The sequence below is a fragment of the Calidris pugnax genome, unplaced genomic scaffold (assembly GCF_001431845.1).
Source record: "Calidris pugnax isolate Ruff unplaced genomic scaffold, ASM143184v1 scaffold14, whole genome shotgun sequence".
Lineage (NCBI taxonomy): Eukaryota > Metazoa > Chordata > Aves > Charadriiformes > Scolopacidae > Calidris > Calidris pugnax.
The window spans coordinates 12,677,783-12,699,936 of record NW_015090793.1 but is presented as its reverse complement, the minus strand read 5'-3'; the positions used below and the strand labels follow the sequence as shown (position 1 = coordinate 12,699,936).

At 41.0% G+C, this 22,154-nt stretch overlaps 1 protein-coding gene across 4 annotated transcripts in view; it reads left to right on the top strand.

Annotated features, from left to right (window-relative positions):
- Positions 1-611: 611 nt before the first annotated feature.
- The window catches only part of DDRGK1 (DDRGK domain containing 1), a 38,149-nt gene continuing 16,606 nt past the window's right edge, over positions 612-22,154 (top strand). The window contains exons 1-4 of one of the 4 annotated variants that reach the window (XM_014936052.1): positions 612-720; positions 6,023-6,187; positions 15,847-15,953; positions 18,103-18,204. In XM_014936052.1, the coding sequence (XP_014791538.1) occupies positions 627-720; positions 6,023-6,187; positions 15,847-15,953; positions 18,103-18,204 (468 nt within the window). In that variant the 5' untranslated portion in view covers positions 612-626. Of the gene's footprint in view, positions 721-828; positions 958-3,944; positions 4,042-5,075; positions 5,116-6,022; positions 6,188-15,846; positions 15,954-18,102; positions 18,205-22,154 lie in introns of those variants that run through there. The other 3 variants (XM_014936051.1, XM_014936053.1, XM_014936054.1) reach the window with 3 other exon arrangements.

Below are 22,154 nucleotides of genomic sequence, written 5' to 3'. Positions count from 1 at the left end.
GGGTGTGTGTCTCCATGGAAACCGGGGTGGGGGCGCCTCGCCTGAGGCCTTGCCCTGAGGGGGAGCCGTCCTGGCGGGGGGGTCCCGCGGGTTCCCCCGGGATCCGCGGTGTCCTGCTTTCCTTCTGCTCGCCGGGGTCTCTACTGAGGCCCCGGAGTGGCAGCCCCGGGCGGCGGCGAGGCCTGCTGCTGCTGCCGGTTGAGGCCTCGGCCCGGCTCCCGGCCCGAGGCGGTACCAGGGTGAGGGGCGCCGGCTATGCCGTGGGGGTGAAAGTCTGGCTGGGTTCCCGCTGCCGGGCCGGGTGGGCGGAGGGAAGGTGTCCCTGAGGCTCCTCCCGCAAAACGGAGGGTGAAATCCGCTGCGTGAGGTGACGGCCCAGGCGGGCTGTCAGGCGGGTCTCACCCCGGCTCCTCCCCGGCAGGAGCTGGGCAACGGCTCCTTAATTCATGTTCCGGCCAGACCTGAAAAGCCGGCCCCTCTCCTGCTTCTAACTGCCAGCCTTATCGGCGTTTTACAGAAATTGCCCGCTTTTGCGCCTTTTTCACGTCGGCTGGTGCTGCGAGGGCTTGTTGGCCGCGTCAGGTGTAGGTGCGGTGGCTGCGCAGTCCCGGTTTGGGAGCGGGCAGATGATACAGCACTTCCAGCCCGTCCGCCTCTCTCTTTTATTGCTGACCAGCAGTTGTGGCAGCGTGAAACCGTGGTGGAAGCGACCTTGTGTGCGTGCGAATTGCACGTTATGAGAAGGAATCAGATGCGGCTGTGAACTTATCAGCCTTGTTGTGTTTCTCAAAGTGGAAGAAGGGAGGTTGTTTAGCTGTGGGTCTCAAATTCAGATGTTTAGCCAGGATAAACACCGAAGCTCTGTCAGTGTAACAACACCAGTTCCAGGTTTTGGGCTTGGGGTTTTTTTTGGGGTTTTGGGAAAACACAATCATGATAGTGCGAGAGCATATGCTGGTAAGGACTTTGTGTTAAAAGCAATTTTTGCTGTTAATAATTAAGTTTTCTAACACGTTTCTCTTATGCTTTCTCTTGTATGGACCTGGTCTAAGTCTTTCTCAAGAGCTTGGAAATTGATGAAAATTTGTCAGATTTCTAGTTAGTTACAGCTTTTGGTAAAAAATTGAGTGTATTTCCCAGAGAAATTAAACTGCTTGGAAATACATAATTTCCTGAACTTCACTTGTATCATGACACAGGCAAATCAGGTGCTGTGGGACTTGCGAGGAATTATTTTTCTTTTCTTTTTAAACGTAAAAAGTTATAATTAATGTGAAGCCCAAAGATTTGTTTTAAATGGTCTGAATTCTCAAAAAGCTTTAATGCTGTTTTTGATCAGCTTGGTTAAAGTTAGTTTACATTCAGGATAATTTAATAATTTTGAAGCCTCTTTTTCAGTGGTATCTTTTTGACACTTCCACGTTAGTCTTGCCTTTTTTGTTGTGGTTTTAAGATAATTTTTACCTTTATATACTGATTTGTGTCATTATGAAGTCCTTTACAGAATTCCAGATTGTGGGGATGACTTTGTTCTCCGTATACAACAGAAATTATTTTTTAAAACCAATGGGGCTGTGGTATATTTAAGATCTGAAAAATTTGGTCTTAGACAGGAATTTGCTTTCCTGTTCCGTTCTCTTATGTGGAAAATGGAAGCTGCTACACTTCTACTGGTAAATCTGTGTTGTCCCATAGAAACGACTTGAAACCGGGGACACCTGACCTAGAGAACTAGTGGTAGCTCTTGCCTTTTCTTGTTAATTTCTGGGGATTGGGGCAGCAGCTTCTCTTTGTACTCTCTCTTGAGAAAAATGTTTAAAATTTGACTGCTTTAGATAATGAAGGGAGCACAAGAGGTAAATCCTGTAAATTTGTATTTCCTTTGAAAGGTCATTTGGAGCAGCAGGGTGTTTCCAGCAAGATCAAGCCTGGGCTTGTTCTGCCGAGAATAGAAAAAAAAAAAATACGTGGTTAGCATATCTTTTTGTGAACAAGCCCTAATGTGATAAGCTGTGCTGGGCAAAAGCACCTCCTCAGGGAAGCCATGCATGCTTCCACCTGTTGCGTTTTGAATCACTTTCTCATTGAATTTCATGAGTTAGGTTAGCATAAAGGTAGAAGATGCTGGATGCTGCCACTGTGATGGGAAGTAATCCCACTAATCACACACTAATGTGTGAGGGTGCAGTAGGTGGAGCCCTCACTGTGTGCGTGCAGAACCAGGGAGCTCACAAACTAGCAGCTGTGTCTTGCTGGACTGCCTCGAAACTTGCCAGCCCAGGTGTTAACCTGATGGACTTGCTTATCTGATATAACTGATGATAATGTGCTGTGATAGGCAAAGGATGGCTTTGCAAGAGAAAAAGGTCTTTGCTCTGAGCAAGTGGAAATTTGCAAAGCTTTGTAAAGGTGCAGATTTCTACCTGGGGGATGTAAAATGAGGTCCTAAGAAGTCTGGCCTCCGAAAGATTTCATAGTATTCGTTGTGCTTCACACAACCACAGTAGTGCTTCACATCCAGTTTGGGAAAGAGCTCTGTTTTCAGAGTAGAGTTCTGTTCTGTTTCTCTTGTGGCAGAAGCTCCGACAGTACAACTGGAGTTTCACAGTTGCTGCTGCATGCTGACGGACAAGTCAGATGAAATAATCTTTGTTGCTGCCTCTGCACTGTGCTGATGTTTCTGAAAACGCAGAGGCAGAGCTGCTTTCTCAGCATGACAGTAAACCTGCTGTCTCCAGAAGAGATATTGCCTGGTTTTTGAAAGGCTGAGTCAGAAACCAGGGAACATAAAGCTTAAAATACAAACCAAACGCATGTCCATTTTCCAGACATCTGTTTAATTTTTTTTTTGTTTGTATTGCCTGTTAATTTGAGGGCTTTATCTAATTAATTTATTCTGGCCTGCCATTCTGCAAACCGTCGAGCAACTCATAGATCGCTTGTCTCACCAATGTAATGTTGGTCATTAAGTTTCACTCAGATGCTCTTCTATCAAGTCTAATTAGTCCTTTTGTGACTAATCTTTGTGTGGACTGGCTAGCCTGGGGTGCCACTCATGTCTGAGACATCTGCAGCGACAGGAAAATGAAGAGATGTATTCAGATAAGTGCAGTGGCCAAACCACGCCCTGTGCTGCAGGATGAGATGAAAAAAAAACAACCAGGGATGGACCCCAGAGGAGGTTATTCTTGACTTCAAATCTGACAGTCAATCCAGTTCCAAGAGTAAAAGCAAGAGCGTTTTTAAGTGTATCCTCTGTATTCTTTGAAACCACCAGTCACACCCCTCTGTGTGCAGCTCGAGTCAGTCTATGATACCTTCCATTCGGAGGAAGGGAGAGCACGTCTGGCTTTCTAGATACTGGAATAAATGATGTGTCTTGAGCCACGTAGGCAAATCATTGACCCCTGAAGAACAACCAGGTATAAGTGTGTTACAGGCAGAGTAAATGATTCTTTTCTTCTCCCCCTCATGAAGGATGGGAAGAAATGCAAGGACTAACATTGACGTTTTTCAAATCGCTGTCCAGCTGAATGCCTTGCAAACAGAAGCTACAGGGGAAGGGACAAGAAAATAGCTGTATAAAAGCATATTTTTTCCTACTAAATGACAATCCGTAGTGTCTAGGTGCCTTCAGTTGTTTGAATGTTTTGGAGATCTGTCCAAAGTATTGTCCAGTATTGTCTTGTGTGTTTGACCATGATATGGATCAGGTTTGGTGGGTTTTTTACTACTTTCTGAGCCCTGTTAGCACTGGTCAGATTTGAGGAATTACTGCATTTCCTGTAGGGAAATAATTAAGAAAACAGGATAGCTTGGTTCAGGGGTTTCTCCCTGAGAGGGTTAAGCACCTCAGTAGGAAATGAATATATGGCTTATAAATAGAATCCTCTTTCACAAAATGCAAAACAGCCTTTGTTTCGCAGGACAACGGGAACCAAAACCAAGCCCCAGAATGAATGAGCGCTAGAACTGCACGGCTGATACGCTGTGCAGGACCACCTTTGGAAGTTACTGAGAGAGACACACTGAAGCTTTCAGGTGAAAGGGACGCTAACGTTTGAATTGCAGTGTATTTCAAGAACTTATTAAGAGAAATGTGGCACTTGTATAGAAAGTCTTTTTGCAGACTAAGTATTTCTGGCATTTAGTAGTGTTTCAAGCAATCTGCTGCTTTCCTGTAGCACGCTCTGTAGCATTCAAAATAAGCATTATTATGCTATAAATAAGACTGGGCAAACCTTAAAGCAAAATGATCGGATGCCTGGAGCCTACACTCTGTAATTTATTCTAGACCTGTTTTGATCCACAGATAAGAGTGAATGAGAACAAGAGGGTGACAGCAGTGTGATAGTGCAGTGACTCGATTCAAAATGTCGCGGTGTGTTTTAGTGCTGGAGTTTGGGGGGCACTGCTAACATCATTGTTGCAGCAATCCTGACCCACTAATGGCTTTGCTGGCCCAATGCTTCCCCAGCTTACTCTCCTTTGTGGCCTGTGCTGAGCTCAGTGGTGCTGCAGCTGTATTGTTATCGGTACCAAAGGTAGCTGCTTTGAAGTTAGTTGAGGTATACTGAAATGAGCTGCATGCACACCTTTGATCATCGTGTAGATGTAGTCATAATGAATCTCATTTTCTGATCATAGATATGCTAATAGTAGGGTTTTTTTGGGAAGGCATTGTTTGGATCAGAGGATGCTGGAGGCTTGGCAGACTGTGAAAGCATTTTGTGCTTCTGCTGGGACACTATATAATCCAGCAAAGCACAAAAAAGTGTTCTGAGTTTAAGTAAATGAATAGTTCTGCAGCTTTCCATGAGACCATTTGAATATTTACCTGAATTAAGGCATAGTATTTAATACTCTGCAGGATTGAACAAGTAACAACATACAAAAATATCAGTTATGCTTATCAACAGAATATGCAAATCAGGTATTAAGGGTGATGATATTTTACCATTATCTGATTGTTTCAGCATGACTACCGTAGATGATAGCAACAGGATCCTGGAGGTGTCAAAGAAAAACCTGGGGGAAGGTTTTCTACGGTGAACTTCTGAAATTAGCTCACTGGTCAGTTGCTCACTCCCATGCTGTCTCCCAGCTGTTCCTCTGGTATGATAGTCCTCGCTTGTCAGATCTTAATTAGTAACTGCAACATGTGCAGAAAGGATAGCAGTGAGAGCTGCAGTGATCTTTGGTGTTCTGTCTTCCCCTACATGTGTGTGTTGGGAATCACGCAGTTTAAATCAGCATGGTAGAATGAAGTTACCCTGTGTGTATTTTGGCTGTAATTTGTAATCCTTATTTGCTATTCAGGTTTTGTTTCAGGTATAACAATTTACATATTCCATTCTGAAACATGCATGCTCTGAGGCTTGAATTCCGATGAATCTTTTTAAGTTACACAAGTACAAAATGAAAACAAAAAAAAAATAAAAATCAGAATACTTTTGAAGGGGAAAAAAAAGTACTTCTGGGTCCCTGCCTTCTGGTTACTCAGAAATTATTAGATTATTAGTCCTGCCAGATAAAAGGAATTGCTTTCTAGTGGAAGTGAAAAACAGATTATCATTAGATCAAATTATTAGATTAAGTAAGAAATTTTTTTTTTAAGCACTTCTTGGGTAGGAGTCTTTGTTTTGTAGTGTGGTGATTTTGGGCAGAAGGGGGGAGTTGTGTGGGGTCTGTCAGATCAAATAACATTACTAGCACATAGCTATAGCTTTCTCTTTTTGATGATCCATATGGTATTGCAAAAGAGACTACTGTCAGGGTGAAATTTCCATTGCATTGAGCACTGCTCGGATAAGAAGGTTCCAGCGTATGATCCCGCAAGGCATCGTGCACATATCTGCTGCCATGCAGGGACAAAAACCACATGAGAGTGGGGAGGCATTCTCTCACTTGAAAAAAGCACTAATATTGCAGTTCTCATTGCAAAAGTTGACTAGCAAAAGGACAACTGCAGCAAGTAGAGATGGCGAGCAGATCTCTCATCAGTTATATTTCCCTTCTGCAGCTGATGAGGAACACCAGCAAAATGTGGCAGCAGCAGCTGCAGCAGTGCCCAGGCCTCGGCCCCATGTGGAAGAGCGGGGAGAGGGGATGCCACGGCGCCGGAGGAACATGGGGAACCGGATGATGGCCCAGAGGAGAGCGCAGCAGGCGGAAGACTGGGTGGAAGGTAACGTTTGTTTCACTTCATCTTGCAAACACTGAAATGGACCTTAAGAGCAGATGTTAATGAAAGGATGCGGCTGGCTCCTGAAGAAAGTTTTTCCATTTTGTTGGCTGTGAATTATTTACAACTTGACTATAATCTGTTTGACTGCCTGATTTCCCTCCGTACTTCATCACTTGTCTCTAAATACCACTTACCTTTAACTGAGGTGTCTACCTCCTCCTGTGGTGAATTGAGGCAGTTGTTTGTGCCAAGAGTGCATCGCAACATATTCTTCCCTTACTTCATAGAAACTGCCTTTTGTATTTCCCCCTTAGCCTTGCAGGTTAAATTTGGGTAAACAGAATCTGCACCTTGCACTAGAATAATGAGCTGTAGTAAAGCATTGGTTTCTTGCACATCAGTGGGAAGCATTAATTCCCAAAGTGATCTCTTCAAAATCTGAAGTTTTCTTTCTGAGAAGCCGTGCAGGTGGTGATTGGAATCAAGCCAATTAGCTGGAGATCACCACAGACTGCAGCATTTTGTCTTACTGCTAGCAGGTTGCTGACAGCGAGTCCTCTGTTCCTGTGCTGGATCTACAGTTACTAGCTATACTTTTGTGGTGGGGTTGTAGACAAGAATATGGTGATAAATAACATCTTTGTACACCCTGCAAGCCTCACTCCCGTTGCTGGTGAAACTTCACACATTATTATCTTTATTACTAAAGTGATTATATCACCATGATTCACCTAACTGGATTCTACTTTCAGATTGTGGGTTAAGTGTTCAAAGTTTCTGCTGAAGCATTGACAAAAGCAGGCTTTGCTTCACTTGAGTTTGCAGTGGAGAGCAGGGTGTCTTTCTGGTCTGCAGTAGGTGAGAAACCGTGAGCACACGTCTCTGTGATGCCTTGATTAGGGGCTAGTTGCACTTTCTTCAGCTTGTCTCCAGTGTGTAGAATGTGTCTTGCTCTTACATTGGGAGGTAAATGTGCCATTTAAGCTAATTATGTTCAACAGTTTCACAAATGCAAAATTGACAGGTCTGAACTTTTCAACTTTGATTATTTCTTTTCATGTGATAACATCCTGGAAAGAAAATGGAAGCTAAAAATCTTTCACTTTAAACCCCAGACATCAAAAGTTTGAACGCCAAAGGCCTACAGTGAAGCTGTCAAAGCAAATGGCTTATCTTAGTCACTTTAAGCAGTAGAAGAGTATGTGTCATTGGGCTTTATAAATAATTCTTTTGCAGCTTACTGTACATCAGATGCAAGTGCTGTGGCTCTTGCATGAAGTTTTCTTTGAAATTACATCCCTGTTTTATTTGGTTTTTTTAAATTTTTTTCAAATTAAAACAACTTCTTGCTCTTTGCTTCAGTTTTGTGCTTCATGTGTTTTTATTTGTATTCTGGGATGATCTTTCCAAGTGCCTGAGCACTACTGTGTAACAGTAACACCAAAGCCTTTGGAGACCAAGCATAGACTTCAGCCATAGAGCTGTGGAGAGAAGCATCTGTCCCTCGTTCTCCATTGTTGAGGTGTGGAATGACTAGTGGCCATATTACTTGGGATTAGCCCCTCTCTGTCATGGACTGGCTGTGTCTGTGCTGGAAAGCCCTTAGCCTGGCCCTGAGGTACATGTATTAGTGTGGGGTTTGGAGTTTTTTTTCTCTTAGAGAAGGATGTGTTCCATGCTTTGAAGCTCACTTTGTGGGTGTGTGGCATAGACCTTGAATCTCCTCTTGGATTTTTGCAGGGCTGTGTGCTTTCATCTCTATGTCATTGCAATATAGAGCAGTTTTCTCTGATTACTACCTTCATTTGAAACTGTTGAAATGGCAAGTTATGTCCACAGCAGAGTTTTGCCTTACAAAAAGGAGTTGACTCATGTGGAAAGGGAGTCCAGAATGTATGCAGTGATGTACGGTCCCAGGCAATGCAGGACCAGTTAGGGCACCCAGGGCTGAAGAGCAAAGTTATTTGGCAGTGTAGACAGAAGCACTGAAAACAAGCCAGTCTGGTTTCTTTGGTCTTGACTTGTAAATATTCTTGTTGCTTTAGAAGGCTTCTGAACATCTGCAACTGAAATGGATTTTTTTTTTCGTTGTTAAAATATTGTTAAATTTGCTAAAATGTTTTACTTGTAAGTTTCTGTTCTGTGTGTGGAATTTCCACTCTGGGCCTGTGCTTATCTTTGGGCAAAGCTACCTGATCCTGCTTAGTGTCACGCTGACTTCTGCCACAGGTTGGTGCAAGCATAGTACCAACCCATGGCTACAAGAGGTCTAGCCCTGAACTTGGGAAGGGCATGAGGATGCCCTGGCCATATCTATGTTACCCTTACAGACATAAAAGTGGAGTAAGGTAGGAACTGCTGTTATGACCAAAGTATTCAGCCTGTTGGGAGCTAGTTTTGCTGACTCTAGGAAATGGTCTCAAAGCAACACTTGCAGGCTTTGGAGCTGTGGCTAGCGTGAGGGTTAGCGTGAGGGTTTTCTGTCTGACAGTCAGATTACAATTCCAGAATGAGAAAGAAAGCTTCAAGGATGAAATAGTAGCCCACAGTTTCTGCTGCCTGTGCTAAGCTGTTGTATTGTGACAGTACTCAAATCTTTTGCAGAGTAATGGGGGGAAAAGACCCAAAACAAATTGTGGCACTAGGAGCAGAACCTTGATAATTTCTAATTGTTCCTTCTGTAGTTGAAATATTAATCTTATTTACTTGCAAGTCTGGATAAGGAATTATTTAATACAGCAAAGATAGTGGATTATTATTTTGAATATTCAAATCTCCAACCATTGCCAGTGGAGCTAAACCAGGTTATAATTCCTTCTTTAGCTCAGTGGGATGGAGTAAAACACCTAAATTACTTGCAGATTGGCACAGACAGAAAATAAAGGGTGAAGCACTAAATGCCTCAACTTTCCTACCAGAACTGCAACCCACGCCACGTACGTAGGTCCCTTATTCACGGGTTCCATGTGGGCTGCGCTGCACTGTGGGGGCAGGCCCGCTAGCCGGCTGCCTACGCTGCCTCGGTTTGCCTGAGTAATGTTTTTCAGTGGTTGGTTGAGTACTCAAAGGAGGTCATCTGTTATGAGAATATCAACATCTATTAATATCCTCCGATGACCAAAGATTGCTGGGGAGATATTTTTCGTTGGTGACAAAGTAATTCTCAAAATGACTGGTACCCCGAGCTGTGTTCCACCAGCGTGACTTCCAGGCTGGCTTTAGAGAAATGGGTATGATTGGGCAATATAAGCCAACATAATTCTAGTCATAACACCACTGGCCATCATGCAGTGCAGTGCAATCTAGGCAACTGTTTCTGTGCCTCAGAGAACATCTGCTCTGCATATTGTAGCAGAGACCCTATGCCTTTCTGTGTGGAAAATTGAGTTGGGAAGGAGAGCTCTGTATTCATGTTGTGAGGTTGCTTCTGATATCCCAGCTAGCAGACTTAATTAGCTGTGTTGTATCTTAATTTAAATTGAACCCAGACGAAAGTGGCTTTGTGGGGCTAGCTACAGCCAAGATGGAAATAAACTCACTGCGAAGCAAAAATGTGTGTGGATTTCGGCCATTAATCATTTAGGGCAGGAGAGGCCAAGCTAAGCAGGGGAAGGAAGCCAGGGAAAGGGGATAAACTGGAGTTGGGTTGAATGTTGTTTGAGGCGTGGGATAGTGTGAATAAATAGCATTAGCCATTTTCCAATTTCAGATCCCATGTATTTATTGATTGAGGAGGGTGTCTTTCGCTCTTGTTTTTGCTTGACTGGTGCTCTGAGTGTGTCCACTTGGACATTGATCACCTTTGGGTATGTGTAATGATGTTTTGCTGAGAGCTTTTATTTGGTTGCTGGTCACATGCAGAAAAAGCAGTTGTCCGATTCTCAAGTTGAGCTTGCCCTTCCAAACCTGCTTATTTTGCTGTGAACATAGAAAAAAAAAACTCTGCAGTGAAATAGATACTCTTCTTGACGCTACGTTTTTTTGCTTCTTGGAGTAAAAGGTGGCCCAGCCAATCTGATGTTTGCGTGACAGTTGTAGTACTGTAATTTCCTATCAAGTGATGAGAAATGTGTGGGGATGAACTTATAATGGCAAATATGGTTGGGTCGTCTTGATCCTACTGTGGTAAAAATGAGGATGATGATCTGAGGCAAATGTCTTTTTGCTTGAAGAACTGTTATACGTTATTTCCGAAAGTGTAGAAACATGTAGTGAGAGAACCTTCCTGCCTCAGCACGCGATACAGAGTTTGCAGAGTGAGAGAGGCATGCACAGGCAAAGTGCCTTTTCCAGCACGGTTCCATCAGTCAGTGAGTAGGATGCAGATTTTACAGTTTAGGTTTTCTGTCACTTGGAGTGGTATCTTGGACCAAAACTTGCTGCTGTTGATTTGGAATGGCATTTTTGTTGGCTGAAACTGGTGGGTGTTACCACATCATGATTTAGGGTAGTTGCAAAGAAACAGACTTCTCTGAGAATTGATAGCAATCTCCAAACCACCAAGCAAAACAAAGACCACTGGGCAACCCTCTAGGTAGAAGGCTTTGATGGGTGTTGCGGGTAAGGCTAATCTAGATGAAGAAACAAGGCAAAACAAGGAGGACGTGCCAGGAGAGCTTAAGCAGCCCAGTACATTTCCAGGGAATGTTTTCAAGGGTTTAATTTTGCAAGGTGCTCACTTCCACATCCTACAAACTATTGACCTCTCTGACTTGGTGCAAAAAGTGTTGCCAAAAAAATGGGATGTTGTTAGTTGGGTTTATTTTAACAAACAGAAAGTAAGGACTGCATCAAAGAAATAATCTGGTTTCATTAATGCTATTTATTCCAAACTGGTACAAACCGTAGGCTCTCTATTTTTGGCAGCAGCATATAACTCCAAAAGATTAAATATCACAACATCTGCATGCCTTTTCTCTGAGCTTTTAGCATTGTGCATCCGAGCACAGGTGTAGGAATGTCCAGTATGGTGAACATTGGATTGAATTTACTTCCACAGGACCAGTAACAATATACCCAACAGCTTTTGACAGTCTGAGTGCTCTAGCTTGTGAAATAAAACACGGTAACAAAAAGTTATATGTTTCCAACATAAATTAAATTACGAATTCCTCTCTTCTTTTGCTTGGCAAGACTTGGAGATCTCATGTTTTTCTTCATAAGTGCTAATAGTTTCTATTGAGGAAGAAAGCACAAAACAAAGTTTTAAGTTTTAATAAAATAATTGGGCATGTTAAAATACCCATTATTGCTTTGTGTAGCATCTAAGTCCAGCATTCAAATCTTGCATCTAAAAATATCTTGCATGAGTGTTTTCTGCTAGTTTTTGAGGAAAATAGTATAAAAAGTAGTTATAATTTTTTTATCCCCATTCAGTGATGTTTACTGTGCATAACATAGAGAAGAATGTTAGTGATGAAATTTCTCAAAATATGAAGCACTTTGTCTAAGCAGACTCTCTACCTCACATGTAATCTTCTATCTCCCCATATTCCAGTCTATCAACAGATCTGGAAAATGTGTAAACTTAGAAACACTGATGTGTTCCTGTGCTGTTCTTGTTAAACAGCTGGTAATAAAGCTATAGTAGTTGAAATAATTTAATGCTTAATCAGTAGGAAAACCTTTCCAGTGTAGTTAAACCTTGAATACTGATATTCTAACTAGTAAATCAGAAGTTAGTTTTGACTTGCTACTATTGATATAGAAAGTGATTTTAGTTATCAAAGTATCCACAATGTGTGTCTGCCCTTGAGACATTTCAAGTGCAGATGGTGTGTGGAAGAGGTAGGCGTGTGGTTTCTCAGTTATACCACATGGCTTTATTTGAGAAAAAACTTCAAGTCATTTTACATCTGCTCAAAAGGGCTGATGTCCTTTGTTTGCTGACCTTTTTCTCTCCTAAGTGTAGGCTGATTTTTGTGGCATCAGATTAATAAGTCAATGTCTTGTTTGTTTACTTTAATTTGGATACCTACCAAATTAAAAAATAATGAAGTTAAAATTGTTAGGACTGTGCCACCACAGAACTCTGTTACTAGTGAATGCCCACACCTTCCCATATGGCACACCCATTCCTTTTCAGTGTCTGGTGTAATACATCTATTCAGTGTTAATAACACGCATCTGTCTTCTGCCTTCAGGATGAACTGTTTGTTTTGCCTGGCATCTTACTCCTTTTAAGTGCTGCATAAATAGTAAATAAAACAGCTAGCTGTGCCCAAAGGGCTTCTTGTGAGTAGCCACATGTGCAGCTTGCATCCTTTTTCATGGATGGGAATCCATTTTCTTCATTTCCAAAACTTAATAGGAAGCAAGGCAGACCCTTGGGACATAGATGACAAGAGCAACTAAACTATGTGATCGGCTTGTTTCAGTTGGAGTTTTTGCATAGTCTGTATGCAGTAGCTGGTAAATTCCTGTCCTGATAAAGAACATCAGCATTCCAACACACTTTCTAATGGTATTGGGAAGTATTTTTAAAAAGTAGTCTGTAAATTTCAGGAGTTTCAAACCTCTGTGTGACTATTAACTGATTCCTGTTGTCCTGCCTTTCAGTATGTTCAAAATGTTAAGGAAAAGCCAGGGTTCCCTGAAGCTCTCTCTCAGCTGTCTAGCTGAGCAAAACCCATGGTTGTATAAAGTATAGTACGTAAAGTGGTGTGAAAGCATCACTGTCAGAGTATTTCTGCATTCTGCCTTTTGGAGCTGGAAGCTGGTAGGAAGGCTTTGGAAGCTCTGGAAATGTTGGTATAGTTATGTTCAACTCCGTAAAGATGGACCAGAACATGATGGTAGGGTTGTGACTGTAGCTGAAAGCACTCCCATTATGTCACATCCACGCAGTTCAGGTGAAGGGGGTCCTGTGTGTGCCTTGAGGTTTGGAGTGCTTTATCAGCACCATACTGTGAAGTGGGAACAGGACTTCCATGTCTTGTGGTACTGTGAGCAGTTTGGGAAAGTCACTACTGAAAAACTGCTTGCATCAAGTTCAGAGGACTAAACTTCTCTCCCTTTCCTGCCGTAACCGTATGTGCATCCTAGAACTGTCATGTTTTAAGGCATCAGATAAACTGTACAGAGAGAACACCATAGAACATCAGCCTTCAAACAAATACACATTTACAGGTTCAACTGTACAACAGTGTCTGATGTTAGACTTCCCAACAGACTATCCTTACAGGCTGGCCAACCCCAGTGCTTTGGATGATAATAAACTGCTTTCACAAGTAGTAAGCACAATTAACTGAACGTCTTTTATCACATTTGAAGCACAGGGGCAGATGGAGTGCATGTTCCCATGGACTGACCCCCCCCCATGAGGTCTACTAGTGTTGACAACTATGAGTATGTAAAAAGTGATTGTTGAAAACTGCTGAAACGATAGCTTCTTTATATGGGGAAAAAAAATAAATCGGTGCAGCTATTCTGCTATAATAGTCAATTGATTCAGCAGATCCTTTTACCATGTGCTTATATTCTTGTCAGCATGTTCAGGTTTATTTAGCGCATACTAATTGCACCCAGGTTTAGTGTGCTGTTGACCCTTAATGCTCTGCTGAATCATTGGCTGTGTCTGCATCGCTGTCTCTGTCTTTTGTTGGATGTGACTCCATGCACTAGAAAAAGCCTGAAGGAAGTGGTACTTAGGGGATCATCACATCAGATGCTTCAAACAGGAGGAAGGCAAATGCTACTGAACAAAGGCACATTTGATCCAGGGCTAGAAAAAGGCCTTAAAAGCCTTTCTAGACTTCTGCCTGACTTCTGGCTCAGGTACTCTTAATATAAATGAAATCTGAGAAGTATTCTGAGTCTCAAGTTGAATAGTGTCATAGACGGTGTTTTATACTTGCGATGTTTTCCAGAAATAATTTTTGAAAGAATAATGCCAGTGTTGAACTGTTAGTTTTGGAGTAACAGCTGCTCATGCTGCGTTGCTCACCCATTGTGTTTGGAACTCCCCTTGGCCTGGTATTTAAAAACTAAAGTTATTTTAAGCTTCAGCAAAATTGTAGAAGCAACCGTGTCAAGTCTGACTGTCCCCTGTTGCTCTCTTTGTTTGTAGTGTAGGAAGGGGGAACCCCTTTTGATCATCTTGGTAATTAGATACCAGTAGTTCTCTGAAGCCCAGTTCAGCAAGCCTGCCTCCTGTTAACTTCCATGTCCTGAAAACAGTTATTTGAGAGCCACCTACACAGCTCTCAATTACATTTGTTTCTGATTATGTGTCTCGGTGGCTTAACCATAGCACTATACTGTGTATTGGAATTAGTAAAACAAGAGTTTTTCAAACCTACTTCTGTATATAAAAGAAGGGTGAGTCTTGTTCATCCGTGTGCTTCTTTAACAGCAGCTTTTTTTTAGGTTCCCAAAAAAGGGGACCAGACTCTCTGGAGGGAGCTTGCTGAAGAAAATATCCTGCTGCAGCACTGGGAAACCAATTCTGGTGATTGCCACAGTACAGTCAGCTCCAGGTACAACTGCTGCAGGCTCTCATCAAACTAGTTACCAAACACGATGGGCTTTTTCTTCTTGTTAGCCCTGGCTTAGAAACCAAAGGCTCAAGGGTTGTGTGAGTGGAAAATTGTTTTTTCCCCCCTGGTGACAAGGGCTAAAACTTAACTGAGGAAGGACTTCCCCTGCACACTTCTCCCTCCCTAGATAAACATTGCATGTCCGGAAAATTGCAGGAGCTGGCTGTGCTGTTGTTCAGATTACCCATCAGACTTCAAGTGTGTGGATCTGAAGTCCACATCAAGCATAACAGCACTGTGGATGATCCAAGTGTGAATTACCTTCCACAAAAAAGGGATCAGTGTGATAAAGATCTTTCTTTCTGATTCTGGCATCTGATTCAGACACATGAATCTCTTTATAGTATAGTGTTTCATGAAGTAAGCTAATGATTTCTTTTTGCATGTTGAGGTCAATCCGCAGTACTTATGTTGTAGGATCAAGGACTAATTTAGATTAGCAAATAAAGTGGCCAGATGTTCATGAGACATTGGTGCAGTGTAAGAGGGAAGGAAAAGGCCGTCTTTAAAAGCTTTCAGTTTTAGCCCCCTGAGTGAGCAGAAATACAATGTGTTTGCACATTGTTTGAGCATGATGCTTTTGTATACCACAGTTGCGGAAATCATTTATATAAACAACCAATTGTCATACAACTGGGAGCTATTTTCATGTAGTTCCATTGCAGTCAGGCCCAAGATTTGCATTGCAGGGATTTTTAGAACCAGTACCTCTGAATTGTACTTCTGAATGGATGTCTGTTGTGCTAACCTTAAAGGTAACTGGGAAGAAAGTCTCTGCAGGTCAGCATTAAGCAGTAATATAATCACAACCGTTATCACATTTTCTGTATAAGAGAATGTAAGTCTTTTAATTGTGGAAAGCAGGAAATAGAAAGCCTTCCTTGTATGGATCGAGTAATTTTTTACCTCTGGCTTTACTTGAGTGTGTTTGCCTTGCTGCTTCTACTCTGTGGCTTTGGCAGTGGGTTGTGTTGGTTTCTTTTGCCTTTTTCCATCTAATAAGTCTTCTCTGAAATGTATGTGTCTCCTTTTCATCTGCTGCTGCTTTCCTAGGAAGCAGTAAAGTTTCTCGCACTGACTTTTTCAGATGATTTAAAATTTGTCATTTACACAATGTTGCAGAGGAAGATGATGCTGAGGAAGTGCCAGAATTTCAGGTGTCTGGGAAAATTGGAGCAAAGAAGCAGAGGAAATTAGAAGAGAAACAAGCCAGAAAAGCTCAGAGAGAGGTAAGCATTTCCTGCCACGTACGGAGACCAGAGCAGACCCTGAATAGCAGTACTCAGCAAAGAGCTGGTGATGACAGACACCCTGAAAAGGCAAAGGCAGTATCATCACAACAGTTGTGTTTTTGTTTTAAAAATATAAATTCAGCTTTTTATGTTGTACCCCAAGAGGGCCATGGAAAATTGTGTCTCATTTTCTTTCCATTAGGTTCTCTGGCATTCTTGTGAGGAGGAGAGAGGAGTTTAACTCTTGAATACTTTTTATTGGATGTTTCCACTGGCTTGCATCCTAATGTCAGTACTGTCTCCCTTTTAAAATACATTAAGCCCACGTAGCATTGTTGTTACACTGGGTCTATAACCAAAACTGTGGGCAGTTCTGAGTAGTTTGCCTGCGCTCTCATAGCGCAAAAACTTTGTCTGGGTTGAGCTATTTTGTATGTTGAGCTATTTTTATTGGTTTTAGGGATTGGGGTGAGATTTTGGTCAAAGTTTGGCCATTAAAGAGAGACCAGGTATATACATTGAACACACTGTGGCTTTCTCAGTTGTTCTTTCTTAAATCTGCATGTAAAAGTAACTCACTTAAATACTGTTGCTTTTTTTCAGTTTTGACCAGCGTTTTGCTGTTAACTCCAGGGAAGCAACAGGCTTTTTGGAACTTACGTTCTGAACTGTGCTTGTGGATGGTAGCAAGTTATACGTTAATTCCTTTTAATTGTTCTATATATTTTTTGCAAACTCTGTATTGTTCTGTAACTTGGAACGTGAGGTTGCAAGAAGTGGATAAAACTTAAACAGCCTTTGCATAACAAGAGCCTGGAGTGCACGATGGACTTCTTACAGCATTTTACAAAAAGCCAGAGTTTATGAAACTACTAACATTTCTAATGTGTAGAGGGTCCAAACAAACCCAGTGAAATCCCATCTTGAGAATTTTGTTGTCACCTGAGGTTTAAATCCAATTTCTGCTTTGCATTGTACTGGTATGTCCTGTAGATAGGGTGGTTGGTAATAAACTTGGTTATTATGTTATATATAAACTTCCATTAAGATCCTCTTCTTACTCTACGCTTTAACCATTTTGTCATTACTTTCCATATTCTATTTAATTCGCCTCTTTTTTTTTTTTTTTTTTTTAAGTCAGCAAATTATCAGAGTTTATTCCATTGACTTTCTCACACCTTGAGAAATAGCCCATTTGTATTATCACAGTTTGATATATTTCCCATTTACGGAGCTTCTTTGGCAAGCTGGCATTTTAATTTAATTATACTTTTTTGCTAATGGTCTTTATTTTTCAGTGTCTCTGTGGTAAAATGCCTTTAAGGTCTGGGATTTTTTTTTATTTCCCTTTTTTTTTTTTTTTTTTTTTTGTGGAAAATCTGAGCAAAGTTGAATGAAGTTAGATAAGCATCAGTTGGTGGAATGAAGAATCTTTTGTTTCATTTTAAAACATGCTGATTTTTATTTTCCTGTGTAGACAGATAAATTCCTCAGTTAGGTCTTTTTCTCTGAAACATTCAAAGCCAGAAATCCTCGATTTGAATGTCTTTTGCTCGTTCTTCTAATATATTTTCAAATTTAAATATACTGAAGACCAACTTAAAATAAGTCTCTAAACAATACACTATATGCCCTTCCCCCCTGTATTTTGCATCAATCTCTTTGCAAGGTTTGATTTAAAAACAATTAATAAAATGATTTGAAGAGACCAGACCAGTACAGCTTTTTCATTAAGAGAATCTTCCCAGGTTAATGATAAATTTGAACGCACTTAGTTTTACAGAGTTTGTATTCCCCTTTCCTTTTTTAACTCTCTTTAGATTCCATAGAGGAGAAATGGAATGCCATGACACAATTTTACCTAATATCGCTACAGTAAAAAGTTCATATGTACATACGAACCTTAAACCCTTCCTGAGATGCAGATAATGCAAGTGGGAAGGGTGGTTTCTAAATTGACAACAATGCTGAAGGTTGGGGGGGAGCTAAATGATGATGACTTCTTATTGTTGTTCTCTTTACTATTTCTTCCTGAACATGCATGTAGGAAGAGAGTAAGAACCCCCCATGGTATCATATTATGAAATTTAAAAATGTATATACAGGAAGAGTAAGGCTTAGCTTGCATAATTTAATTTTTTTTTAGGCTGAAGAAGCAGAACGCGAAGAACGGAAAAAACTTGAGTCAAAAAGAGAGGAGGAAAGGCGGAAAGAAGAGGAGAGAATACGTCTCGAGGAAGAACGAGAGGTGGGATTAGTTGTATTTATAGATGGAAATTTTGAACCAGGTTTGTCTTTGTTTCTATGTAAGTTCTGTGATCAGCAGAACTCCCTTTGGCTTTCATTACTATTGCATACATCTCTAATTTGTTTGGGTTTTTTTCCTCCATTTTCTTTGAATTACAGTAATACTTAGTTATTTCAATTGTAGATCCCAGCATTGTCCCCCGAAGTGCTTGGCAGAAGTGAAAACTGCTCCAAACATCAATACATACATACAGCAGCAAGCACCCACCCACAGCCGAGTCTAGGGCAAAATGAAACCCAATCTCCTGGTAGTGTATCTGTTACTGTTGTATGCCATAGTGACAGATCATTTGGTCAATTTGTTATGTTGACAAACAGAGCTGATTAAGTTGGCTGTTAGCTCATCTGGGAGCTATTTAAGTGCAGGTATACAAAGAAAGGAGTTGTACCTAGCAGTGCGAGAAATTCTGGAGATTGCTTGCTTGGTGTCTGACAAGAGAAGTTTGGTTATCACAGAATCATAGAATAATATAAATTAGAAGGGATCTGCAGAGACCATCTGGACTATCCTCCTGCTCAAACCATGTCCAGTTAAAGCAGGTTGCTCAGGACCTTGACCAGCCTGGCTTTGAGTGTCTCATAAGGAAGGAGATTTCACAACTTCACTGGGCCCCTTGTTGCGCTCATTTGAACTGCCTGCCTGACTACTGTAACCAGCAGGGCAGAAAGTGAAAGACATCAGCAACTGATATTGCAACTGTTGTGTAAAATTATTTTATTTTATTCTAATTGAGCAAGTTTAATGTGTGCTTCACAATTAAAGGATTCTAAACTATGCATACAAATGTGTGTGTTAGCAGGGCTGACCCAGAAAAACAGGTACTGTGCAATTGAAGTGCTTTTGTTGAATGCTTTCATCAGTGAGGGAGGCAAACTTATTTCAAAGCCGCTTTGTGTATTCTGGGCATCAGTGCTACTGGCTAAGAAGTAGGAATGAGTTTCATGCTCTCTGATGCTTGAGCAAGTTGTGTGGTAACTTTGCAACGTGCTTCTGGAGGCAAGGACCAAAGTGTTCTGCACAATCCTGCACTTCGTAATTGCTGTCCCAGGGGAGCGTAGCTCCCAGCTTTCAGTATTAATTTTTTGGGATACTTAAATGTGCATGGAAATTTGTGTCTCTGGTTTGTAATGAGCAGATTTATTCTAATGTGTTCTAAGTGCAGGCTTTGTACGTGGGATGTATTGCTGATAACACTTAAAAAGAGGAAAAGACTATTTTTCCTTTCCTCTGGTTCGAGGTATGAAGGCAAAATAAAGCAATTACAATTATTTTTCTTCCATACATTATGCACACAGATTGTATCCATGAGATTTTTTGTAGGATGTATGTTTACCTTTATCTTCTGAACTCTGTTTGTTGCCTTTTCATCAATAGAAGGCTCCTGAATTTCAGAAATTTAAATGGATGAGGAGAATGTCAGTACTACAACATCAGGATATGTAGCATGGGCCAAAACTATGACTTGTAAAATAACTTGGACAAACTTCCAGGAGACCAGTTATTCCATAGCTGCCCTTCTGAGAAAGGTGTAGAAATTTAGAAGTACCTTAGTGGGCAAAGCATGAGCCCTGAGACTGGATAACTGATCTCAGCTAGTCTGTGCTGCTCCTGTGCTTAGCCAAGCTGTTTGCTGACAGCAGAACTATCAACCCTGGCTTCCTGTGGATCTGTCTAGTGCTTTTCTCCTGCCCACACACTTCAGTAGCACCAGCTAATGCCTTGTGGTGCCTGTGACCATTCTGGTTTTCTCCTAAGTATTGCAGATTTCTCCTCATATTTACAGCTCAGAAAGAGGTTAAGACGAGCTCTGGCTGCCTCTACAGCACATGTCTGTTGCCCATCCTTGTATGCCATGGAACTTGGCATAACAGATAAGTGAGATGGCAGTTTTCCTGCAGTGGTGTATTCTTTTAAGTGCTTTGTCTCCACCCAGTTACCAAAAATACATATATATAAGATTCTAGGAACTCAATGTCCTTGAAACCCTGAAGAGTTGGCAAAATTACTGGAATAGTCTGAGGAGGATTAGGAGGGTGCATTTGCTGGACATTAGCATTGTTTAAATGTCACTTCCTTTAGACGAGGCTAATGAACAGAATTTCAATTTCTTCCAGAGTGGTGGCAGCATGGCAGGTAAATTGCTAAGCAAATTGCAGTTCAGCTTGGGCAACCTGCTCAAAAGAAGCTGTAGCCCAGAACAAAGATCTTGCCTTGTTGATCGCCTGCGGGTTTGACTGGGGTTTAGCAGTGCAGCTGGCTAATCAGGACCAGTCAGGCATGGTTGAAAAGTTGAGTAGAAAATAAGGGTGAAATTCTAACTGGGTGACTCTTCACACAGAAAGTGCTTATTAATGTATTTGACTTCATTTTTTTTTTTTTTTAATCTAAGTCTGTTCACTGTAGGGCTGAGTAACTTACTTTGGTTGAATGAAGAAAATCTTACTGTTTTTACTTTAATTTTTAGTATTCCTAGTAAAGATTGCACTAAAGTACTTCCACCTCCATTTCACAGGGCTCAGTGAAAAATAGGAATATAAACTAAGGCTTTGGGTTTTTTATTTTATTTTCAAACTCTATGCTCAACAATCCAAAGGAGTATTTACTAGAATTTTGAAAAATTCTCAGATGCTTGAATGAAACTTACTATTCACTTCTGGGAATAACTCCCTTGGCTACTTAGAGTCTGTAATTTTAACCTTTTTTATGTTTGGTTCATTTGTTTGTTTTTCCAGGTAGTCTGTCAGGGCAACAAGCCAACCCACTGGGCTATATCAAGATTGTTATTCTGCTACTCAGGGGAAAGTGTTTTCAATATTTACTTTTTTTTGTTTTTGCTTGGGTCTAAGGCTGAATAATCCAGTTACTGCTGAACATTTTGAGTGCCGATCGAAGTAAACATGTCTGACAATATTTAATTTTCATCCTCAAGCACTTTTTAGTAATTTTAAGTCTCTGTTTTCCTATGAGTCTTTAACAGGAAACAGAACAATTCAAGACTTATACATGTTTAAGGCTGTGTTGCTTGAGTTTCTGCTGCAGTCAGCAAAGAAAGCAGTATTATAGGGAGCATGATAATAACAAGACTTCAGTGTTTTAGTCCTGACTGGTTGATAGGAGGGGAAAGAAATGGAATGAATAGATAGTTGATTACTGTGCATGTAAGCTTAGCCCATCTTTATGATCGTAACATCTTATCTTCCAAATCTTGTTAACAACTGATTGTATGATGTAGAAGATACTGCCTCTCTCTTCTATGTCCCTGTAAGCAATAAAGGGATCATTGGATTTATTGTGTTTTTATAGAATACATAGGAAAAAATGTCACTTATACGTTCCTCTATAGAAAGGATTCTTCATTTCCACAAGTAATATTTTGTCACAAGCCCTTGTGGACTACACATGTGGTAATATAAATGAGGACATGGAAAGGCAAAATTATGAAAAGTAGCTCCAGTAGTGATAGTAATGAGATAAAAGCCAGAGGGCAGCTGGTTGTATGATTTTTGGAAGCAGTTTGATTACTGATGCTTCTGTAGTTTATATTCCCATAGGCACAAGAAATTTAGTTTATTACTAAAATTCATCTGAGGAATGTTACAGTTGTCAGATAGCGTCATACTTCTTTTCCCCTTTGTTTTCCAGTACATCAGAGTATTTCTGCAGGTGCAGTGTCAATGGCAAGTCTCCAAACAAGCACAGCCAGCTTTGTTAGCTAAATTTCAGTTGAACTTTTTTTTTTTCAATCTCTCTCCCAAGAAGTGCTACCAAAATTGTGCTAACTTCTGTGAACATTGAGATTGGCTTTGTGTAAAGGAGAGTTTCCTTTCAGCGTTTCAGCTACAACCTTAAACTAATAGCTGAATCCTAGTCAACAAAACTGGGTGATTCCT